Genomic DNA, 10,528 nt, shown 5'->3' on the forward strand with positions numbered 1-10,528 from the left:
CCACTTTACTTTATTGCACTTCAATTATAACTTCATATTATTTTTCCTTATCTATGGTCGAAAACCATATGCATGCAACACATTAAAGCACTTGGTCGAAAATGCAGTATGTCGAAGTCTGTATGCTCTTGGTCGAAATCCTTTTGCACTTTGCAGCATGTCAAAATACCCCATTTAACTTGTCGAAAATATAATCATGATTTTGACCAAATATTTTTATTTTAGTATTAACATTATGTTACAGGTATGAGAGAATCGATGCATGTTTCTATTAGGCGAGAGCGTATGGAGAGATTGGAAGTAGAGGGGGGAGTGTGCCTAGGCATGCAAGAGGGGAGAGTAATCGGGTTTTAATTTTGTTTTTAATATAAAAAAATAAGCTTTTACGTCTCGATCCAAATTCCAATATATAGTTCGACCACTCCTTGGGGTTATCGTGTTGCTTGGGTTTTGTTTTCATTCATTTCTACTTTACTTTACTGTGCGTATTTGCTTCGGAAAACCCTTCAACTCTTCAACTCTCTCACTTCCTTACACAATCTTTTACACTTCAATTTTATACTTTTTATTGCTCAATTTTTCGTTCATTCATTCGATCAATGTCTCATAATCTACGTAACGGTTCTTTTTTTTTTTTTATCCCTATATCGATTCTGTTTAACTATATGAATTTTATTTGTGACCTGCTTTAGGGTTTATCCTCTTTTTTCACTGTAACTAACAACCTTACAACAACAAACTTTTATATCCTTGCATCAATTCTGTTTTTAGGGTTTATTGTGTTTATTTACCATAACTATAACTTTACAACAACAACCTTTTGATCATTGTAATACCGGCCTCTGATCGAAGCCGTGTGGTGTCACTGTGTTTGACACGTGTCCGATACCAAATCAACACAACACATGTAATTTCATTGAATTGTCATTTTCTCAAAGTCTTATCAGTGTCACTATCAGTGTGTGTCCATGTCTATATCGGTGCTTATTAGCTTTTGATTCAACATATTTTGGTTAAGTTTGTTATTTTTTGGATTGATTTGATTGAATAGTTACTATTTTTGCACACTGATTTTTGAAATTTCCTTATAGTTTAGGGTCATCACAATAACTAGATTATTTTATTTGATTTTTCTTTTTGAATTTGTTTTCAGTGATTGGAATTTATGATGGGGGGAAGTTATGTTGAAGATGATTGGGAGTTAGCGTCATCCGGATCAGCTAATGATGTTCATATTTCAGCTAATGAAGCTCGGACAGTGGTTTTGGTTGGCCGTACAGGCAATGGGAAAAGTGCAACCGGTAATAGTATTATTGGGAAACAGGTTTTTAGGTCGAGGGCTAGCTCGTCCGGTGTCACTTCCTCTTGTGAAATGCATGCTGCTGAGTTGAGTGATGGACAGATTGTCAATGTTATTGACACTCCTGGTAAATACACGCCTACATAGGCTATTGACAGTCAGTAGTTTTTTTATTTTTTTTTATTTTTAAATATCTCAATTATTAGCGGTGTCTGTGTTGTTTTTGGTATTCGTGTTTCTGTTGGTGATTTGTAGGATGAAATGTTTAGTCGAGTTTGAGCCCTAGAAATAAAACATCGTTAATTTTTTAGGGACAACTTATCATAAGCACCCCATTTCGTTTTTGGTGTCCGTGTCCGTGTCTGTGTTTTGTAGGATGAAATGTTAGAGTAGACATGATGATTAGTCGAGTTTAAACCGAGGGACAACTTATCATGAGCACTCCATTCGCATTCCTTAAAGACCCTTTACATATACAAAGGAGATGATTTTCATGTTTCTTACAAGATTGGAATTTTTTGAATAGAATTAACTTAAACATTCCGATGATTTTTATTCTCAGCATGAAGTTTTTGGAATGTCATTCACAATGATTAATTTATATGACCTGAAACAAGTAACACCTATGGTTTTGTTTGAGTTATGAAGTGCATGTTGATTGTGATTACTTAATTATTTCCTTCTACTTCTTGAAAAGTTTGTGTCGCTTTAACCTGAAAAGTTTTACAGGATTATTTGAAGTTTCTGCTGGATCTGAGTTTATTGGGAAAGAAATAGTCAAGTGCATTGACTTTGCCAAGGATGGTATCCATGCCATCCTTGTGGTGTTATCTGTCAGATCACGGTTTAGCGAGGAAGAAGAAAATGCTCTGCGCAGCTTGCAGACATTATTTGGAAGCAAGATTGTTGACTATATGATCGTGGTCTTCACGGGAGGGGATGGACTAGAAGATGATGGAGATACACTTGCCGATTATTTAGGCGGTGAATGTCCAGAGTCTTTGAAGGTTTTTATTAGAACTATATAAAAAAATATAGTTTAGATTAACCCATATTTATGTTTTTATTCTATGAGAATATAACTGTTTACGAATAATTTAAGCATTGAATATACTTGCATTGCACAAACATACAATTTATTATTACTCTTAATAAAAGGATAACATAAAACTTTATTATGCATTCTTGAACTCCCTCCTTTAGTGATACGAATCACTAGTAAGTCTTCTTACACATTTTTTTGGTATTGCTGTATATTTTTTTGTATGTTGCTTGAATATCTAGAATTATAGGAAAGTCTATCTGCTGGACCTTCAAGGTGTGTTTAGATTAAGGGTTTAGGAGGGGAAGGAAGGGGAGGGCTCAGTTTTATTTTTTTAATTACGAACAATGTAAATTTTTTTAAAAAAAAAACAAACCAAGTGTTTTTGAAGTAATATATGATCATTTCTAAAAATTATTTTATAAAGTCCGTAATTTAAAAAAGAAAAGTAAACCCTCCCCTCCCCTTCTAAAATCCTCAATCCAAAAACACCCTTAAAGAAAAATTAATAATTTTGTTGATCTTTAATTGGCTTTAATAATATTGTAGCAAATCCTGTCTTTGTGTGGGAATCGTTGTGTTCTCTTTGACAACAAGACCAAGGACGAAAAGAAGCGATCTGGACAAGTTCAACAACTTCTCTCGTGTGTAAGCTTGATAGTATCACAGAATGGTGGGAAACCCTATACACATGAGTTATTTGCAGAACTAAAGGTGGAGGTTTTTGCTAGTTTTACAATCTTGTTTCTTAAATCTTGGAAAAGTATTGTGATATCAGTGAATTCATATATTGATTGCAGAAAGGAGCAATGGAACTGCATAGCGGGCAAAGAAAGATTGATTCCTTGGAAGGACATTCAAAAGAACAAATATCAGAGCTTAAAAAGCATATGCAGCAAACATACGAGCAGCAGCTAAAACATATTACTGAGACGGTACCTTTTGTGTCTATATTTTTCAATATTCATCGTCATTTCATTTCGATGTTGTTTAACTCAATTTTCTCACGTAGTGACATTTTATTTTTTTAATATTTTTTGGAAATTTGTATAGTTGCTATATACATGCATTTCTGCATGGTGCATACTAACTTAATAAGAAAGTTTAAGTTAATTAAAACAACAATTGCATAAGTTTGAACTTACCAATTAGTTGCATTCAATGCTGTTAGCTATTACTGGTGTTTTGACTTGATGTCACTTAGGATCTAATTTTGCTTAAAGCTCGTTCAATATTAGGAATTAAGTAATGGGCGACTATATTCTTTTTCCATTTCATGGGTCATAGGTCCAATGGCCTTGTGAATTTGTAATAGACATTAAGCGTGTGTTTGGTATTTTAAAAAGTTGTGGTGTGACCGCACGTTGGGTTGAAGCTAACACTTAGGATTTCAAAAAGCTTACGGTGAAAGGGGTCTCAAACGCAAGGTAGTGATGTTCTATCGGGTTACCAAACACCCACTAAATAGACACGTGCTTCCATTTTTGGGCACGTGTACTGTTTCCATTTTTGTTTGTACGGACCAACTTTTAATAAGGAAAATAATTATGGAGGGTATCTTTCACAAGGAATAAACAATGAGATTAGTAGATTAGTTATTTGCAGTTTCTATAGGAGTCAGGACTTTTGGTAGCTTGGTAGGGGAAATTGTACTGGGAAGGTGTCTTTTGCAAATAGATTCCGATCAAAATGCAAGTAGATCTTGATCAAATGGGTTAAGCAATAAATTGTCAAACCTAGTTTGGCATCACATCTTGATCATAAAGATCAAGGTGTTCAACATATGTTATTCTTTTACCCAGCTCAACCAACTCCATCCTAATTAATGTGAAAATTGAATATCTAACAAAATTAATTTACTTTGGGTTGAGATGGTAAGAGGACCCATTTATGGTATGGTGTGAAGTATTGAAATGTGCATTAGGGATCAAAATGCAGGAATTGATACAATTGAGTATGTGAGCCTGATTCCATGAGTTTGTAATATGAGTTATGAAAACTGCAAGGATGGGTAGAATAAGGAAAATTGAGGCTGAAGTTCCGACTCTTGTTAGGTGGGAGGTGCTGCCAAGAATAGATTATATTTGAACATCAAAGTTTAAAAACAAATTGCAACACATTGCAATTTCTACAAAGTAGAATGGGAAAGCTGTTGCTAAGAATACACAAGAAAGTTTACAATGTTAGTCTGAATGTCTGATATGATTTTGTTTTAGATTTTATTAAAAATGGGAGGCTTGTATGTGCAGCTGTAAGCCCTCTTACAATGTTTGATTTTGGACTTGAGAGGAAAAAAGAACTTGTGGAGATATAATAAGCCAACAAACAGTTTCCTTTTTCACATATATTAGCATATGAAGTAAATTGCTCAATCATTTTGATGTTATTGTCGAAAATATGTGTATTATTATGCTGATGCATTCTACTTTTGTTGTTCTATGCTTGAACTCTGGAATCGTAGCCTCTAAATATTCACATGACAGAATATTAGATATAGTTATCTTACATAGTTGAATGTTTCCCCTAGTATTTATGTGTTCGATCAATTATATGGTTTTGTAGATTGAGTCAAAGTTGAAGGTGTCAACTAAAAGGCTGGAGAAACAACTGAAAGAAGAGCATGCTGCAAGATTAAAAGCAGAAGACAATGCAAAGTTGGCTCAAAAGAAATCAGACAATGAAATACGAAAACTAAGGAAGAATCTTGAGGAGGCGCATGAAGAACTCCGCAAGCGAGGTGGTAATGGTTGTGCCATTCTATGATCTAGTAGCGCTACTTCAAACTTTCAAAGATTTGTTTAAACTTTCTTCTGGATTATGAAATCTTCTTGCATTTGTTAGTCCTTTTGTATAAATGCCGTGACTACTGCACACTTATTTTTATTGCGTTGACATTATGCATTGAAGACCTTTACTATGTACAATGTGGATAAACTTAGCAGTTTTTTTTTTGCTATTGATTGATTAGTTTTTTTTTTTTGTTTTTTTGTTAACCCTTTGGTATAATCCATGAGGTAAGTATAATTTGACAAAGAATTGTTCCACCACTGAATTGAATTTGGGTTCTTCGAAACAATTCATCATTTGGTGGAGCTTATTAACTGTTGTAACTCAATTGCTTGGTTTGTTTGGTTTTGCTGGTAAAATATACCGAAAATGATTGAAAAACATGCTAAGAATAACTAGGCTTAGGCTCCTTTATTTCCCAAAAACAAAGAATAACGCAAGACATATCATCAGTCAACTAGATTTTAAAACAATGCCCTTTAAATTGTAGGTCCCATAATTTAGCTTTTTATCTTACGTGAGGAGTTACAAAAACTAAATGAAATGTTTTTCTTTGGTGTGGATAGAAGTTTACTTTCACAAAGACGATAAAGACTTTATAGCTTAAAACAAGCGTTCTATTGTTTGAGCGAAATTCTTCAAAGAATTGTGTTCTTACTATAAAAGTTGTCTTCACGATCTTGTACTATTTTCTGAAGTTGTCTCCATGATCATGAACGATTTGAAGAGGTTATGAGTGACGTATAACTTGTACTGTTGTACCCTTGTGTACATTTTGATAGTTGTCTCTTCATATGGATTTCAACCTTTTGAAGATAAAATATTTCTTCATCAAAGAATAAGTTTCCTGAGAGAATCCGATACTTGGTCGTCAAATGATAATCTTTCGAATGATCGGAATCTTGGCCATCAGACAATAAGAATTGTCTTGTTTGATCTTGCATCAGAGGATGATGAATAGTAGACTTTCTATAACATTGACCAGAGGCATAGCCTTAATTATTTTACTAGACACTCTGCTTGCTCCTTCTAAGAATGTCTTCACAAATTTTTCCAGAGGATACAGATCCTCAGATTGATTTAATTTACTTTTCTACGTATGAAACAAATATTAGAGGATAAAATTGTTCTCTTATTCCTTGTTATAATCAAAACCAAAATTAGAAGTCATTCTTGTCAAACTACTTTGGTTCAGTAATCTCCCACTTTTAATGATGATAAACTTATTTATTTGGATGAACAATTTTTCAATGTTTTTAGAGATAAACAATTTATCAGAGGATTAAGCTAATAAGCCTCCACTAAGACAATGCAAGAGTTTTTGAAATATAACACTATCTTTTAAACTTGTTACAAAGGCAATCTCCTAAAAAAAATTATGAAAATAAGCTCCCGCTATATCAAATAACCTTCCCCCCTTTTGTCATATAACAAAAAAAATCAATCAAAGATATTTGAGAAGGTGAATAAGTTGATGCCAGCAAAAAATAAATCGAGCAAAAGGAATAGAGAAACATACTCAAAATAACGTAAGATGACCTGTCATCACTGAAGGTGAGAAAAAACACAAGAAGGGGGGTTGAATTGTGTTTTGAAAAATTCTTCGTTTCTCCTAAAAACTGAACACACTGATCAGAAGCTAAGTGAGACAGCTTCTGAAGTGATAATCAGAATCTAAATGCAGCGGAATAAAACAGAGAGAGAGAAGAAGAACGACACAAAGCAATTATACTGGTTCCTTCCACAATCCGGAAGTAGTCCAGTCCCCCTTGCACTTCCAAGGAGATTTCACTATGAGTAATATCTGATTACAAATGCTCAAGCACACAAGCAAGAGACTTCCAATGCTCAAGCACACAAGCAAGAGACTTCCTTTGCTCAAGAACACAATCAAGAGACTTCCTGCTCAAGCACAACTGCAAGAGACTTCCTAACTAAACAAAATTACACAGAAAATTGTTTAAGGTTGAACACTTGATATACAATCAGAGGTGCTCACAATACAAATCAGATACAGACTCAATGAACTTAAGAATTTCTAAGATATGACTTTGAGACACAGAAATTCTAAGTGAATGCAGAACAATTTCAGCAGAGATTTGGCACTTGTAAAAATGTTATGAGTCTTTCGTTCAGCGTTCATGCATTACCAAATCTCTAGGTCTTCACTCCTTTATATAGAGGTGTGAAAGAGACGTTGTGAAATTGCCAGCACACCAAAGAGTCGTTGTTGAAGCTTGATCTTTCACCAATGATCTTTTGCCTGATTTGGTTGTTGTCCTATGAAGAACCAATTTGAAATCCATTCCTTATCCAAAGGAACATCTATGCAGGCGAAGCCGTATTCTGGAGCTGTTTTCTTGTCTTGTAGCGTGGACACAAAACAGAGTAGTGGAGAAGGTGGTTGTACAGTTCGTACAATAGTACAATGTCAACGCTTTCGTCCAAATTGTAAGCACATGCCTTCAAACGCCTTTGAAATGACCGTTGCAAAACTTCACTAATCCTTTGTTTGTGTTTTCGAATCCAATGGACAGCTTTTGCATTGATAATTCTTCAATTCTTGAATCTTTTGCAAATCCAGTTGAGATTCAGCTTCTGGTGAAATAGCTTCTGATGAGGCAGCTTCTGATGATGCAGCTTCTGATGATGTGGCTTCTGGACCTCTTGTCTTCAGAAACACTATTCTTCAGGAGCGCTATCCTTACTTCAGAAGCGACTTAACTTCAGGAGCGCTTTTTCTCTTCAGTAACAAGTTGCCTTCAGGAGCGTCCAAGCTTCAAATTTTTGTTGTTTCCTTTGCTCTTTATTTGCTCATTCAGAACCAATGATGATGTAACTTTATAATTATGATCATGTACACTTGAACAAATATTAGCTAGTCCAATTTACAATTTTTAATACCTTGTTATCATCAAAACTCTTTAAGGTTCATTGTTAAACACATTTTGTTCCAACAATCTCCCCTTTTTTGATGATGACAAACAAAAGTATTTAAAATTGATCAATTGTTGTTAATCTAATTAACAAGTTGACTTTGGGGTTCTGAGGTTTGTAAGCTCAGAGTCTGAGGTTTGTAAGCTCAAACTCCCCCTGAGTCTGATAGTCTTTAAGGTGAGGTTTGTAAGCTCCCCCTAAGTTCTATCCAGGTTAATTAAATTCATTTTTCGCACAATAACAATTATCAGAGCTTTAAAAACTTGAATCATTGAAAGAATTAACTTATAGATAAGAAGAATGGTTCAATTAATTTTACTTGAATTTTGATACTTCTTCGTTCGTTCATAGCTTATACCAATAAGGTAAAAAAATGATAGAAGTTTTTCAAAAATTTCAAATGCCATTAATGGGGCTCAGAGCCTTTAAATACTCGTCACATATACTCCCCCTTTTGTCATTATCAAAAAAATAATAAAAAAAACATAAAAGACAAAAAGATTTGAGAAAAACTCAAACAGGAGAGAGTATACAAGAAATTAATTAATTCAATCAGATCAAAATATATGAGCATGAATATCCAATTATCAGAAGCAGCTAAGCAGTCAGAAGCAGTAAGCATTCAGAAGCATAAAAATAAAACAAGATGGTTTCAGAAGCAAGGACTAAGAATTTTAAAACAAACAACAAACAAAAATAACACAAAGGTGTGCAACTAAGGGTTGGTTTGTTGTTGTTTCTTCATCTCCTCCATTTCTTCAGTTTTCTTTTGCAACAGTTCTTCAAGCTGTTGTTGCCTCTGGAGAAGAGCCTGTTCCCTTTCTCTAGCTTCTTGCTGCTGCTGTGCCATCTGTTTCTTCAGAAGCTTACACAACCTTGCATCTCTGGTCAAGTAATCCGTTTCTAAGAAGAAAGGCTGGTTTGCCAGGAGCAGTGTAGAACTTCGTACTCTGAGACTCTGATTCAAATGCTCCATTAGCCTTCTGACTGAAGCTTGCTTGACTCTGATGCATTTAGCCTTTATATTTTCAATAAGCTCAGCTGCCCGGTTCTGAAGAGATGCCCAGGAGTCTTCATATGCGTTGGTGAGATCAATTGACCTTCTTTGATTCACTAGATTATGCATTTGACTAAGGATTGTCAGAAGCTCAGCATTGATATATCCAGATTCCAGGATGTTTGTGGGTGGTTGTTCAAGAGTTTCAAGATCAGAATCACTGATTTCCAAATCTTGAACAGGGTTAGGAACTGGAATGGTAAAGTGTGTTTGTGTGTTTGAAGATGAAGGCTGGTCAGAAGCAATGTGTGTGGTAGAGGTTGAGGCTCGAACATTGACTTGAGAGATGTCAACATCCATAGGAGTTGGTTCTGGGGACTGTTAAATTTCAGTTGGTGGTTGTTGTGGTGAAGTTGATGTTTGAGTGTTGAGTTGGGGGTCAATGGTAGCTATTGGTGATTGTGGGGGTGTTGTGGGTTTATGTGGTTCAGGTGTTTGTTGATGGGGGTTTTCTGAAACAACATTTTCAGAAGCAGCTGCTTCTGGAGTTGTGTCAGAGGCTTTTTCTGAGGTAGATTTGTCTATAGGTAACTCACCTGAGTAGTGGAGAGCAAGATTGTCTAAGACAGAAGTGTCTTCTTCTTGCTCAGTTGCTTGTGGTGAAAGGGGTGAAATGGGGGTAGAGGTGACTGGAATCTGGATTACCTGAACTGCAGGACCAGCTTCAGAAGAGATCTTCTGTGGACCAGCAGCTTGAGGAACTACTTCTGAAGTTCCATCTCCTGGAGCATCCTCCATAGTAATCATCATTTCATCTCCCTCGCTGTCTTCAGTAGTCTTACCAGCAATGGCTCTTACTTCAGCCAATTTCTCTTTGAAGAACCTATCACAGTCATCCAAACCCAAAGCCTTGAGCTTTTCATCTCTTTGATGAGTGTATTGTGCTTTTAGATTCTTTTTGTCTGAAATAAGATCAGAAGCACGTTCATCTGCCATCCTTTTCCTTATTGGAGTCATCTCAACCATAGGACTCACAAGTTGAAGGGGAGCCTTCTTCTTCTTTAGCTTAGGATCAGCCTCTTCTTTCTCTATTTCTTGAAGAGCTTCCTGCAGCTGCTCTTCAGTGATTACCAAATCTGCCTTACCTTTTCTTCTTTTCTGAGGAATAGATGCAGCACCAACTTTCTGCATCTTTCCTTTATCCTTGATAGAGACAGGTTTAGCTACAGACTTAGCAACTTTTTGCTTTTCAGATTTAGCAATAGCAACTTCTGACTCAGTACTAGGTCTGGCCCTCTTTCCTTTAGTAGGAGCAGCATCAGATTCTGAACTAGTTCTGGCCCTCTTCCCTCTAGGTGCGTCAGAAACAGCAGCTTCTGACACAGCAACTGCCTTGGCCTTCTTGCCTTTCCCTTTAGCAAGAGCAGCTTCCTCCTGAGAACTTGCATCATCCTCCAAGATGTAC

The 10,528-nt window shown here is 35.7% G+C and overlaps 1 protein-coding gene across 1 annotated transcript; it reads left to right on the forward strand.

Annotated features, from left to right (window-relative positions):
* The first annotated feature begins 947 nt into the window (after positions 1–947).
* Positions 948–5,298, forward strand: LOC146927563 (immune-associated nucleotide-binding protein 9-like). Its single transcript, XM_085700840.1, has 5 exons — positions 948–1,427; positions 2,030–2,307; positions 2,892–3,056; positions 3,143–3,277; positions 4,905–5,298. Exons 1-5 carry the CDS (start codon positions 1,166–1,168, stop codon positions 5,103–5,105), a joined length of 1,041 nt encoding a protein of 346 aa, XP_085556966.1. The 5' UTR covers positions 948–1,165; the 3' UTR covers positions 5,106–5,298.
* Positions 5,299–10,528: the final 5,230 nt, after the last annotated feature.

The sequence above is a fragment of the Medicago sativa genome, chromosome 4 (assembly GCF_051527215.1).
Source record: "Medicago sativa cultivar Bolivia chromosome 4, Bolivia_mono, whole genome shotgun sequence".
Classification (NCBI taxonomy): Eukaryota; Viridiplantae; Streptophyta; class Magnoliopsida; order Fabales; family Fabaceae; genus Medicago; species Medicago sativa.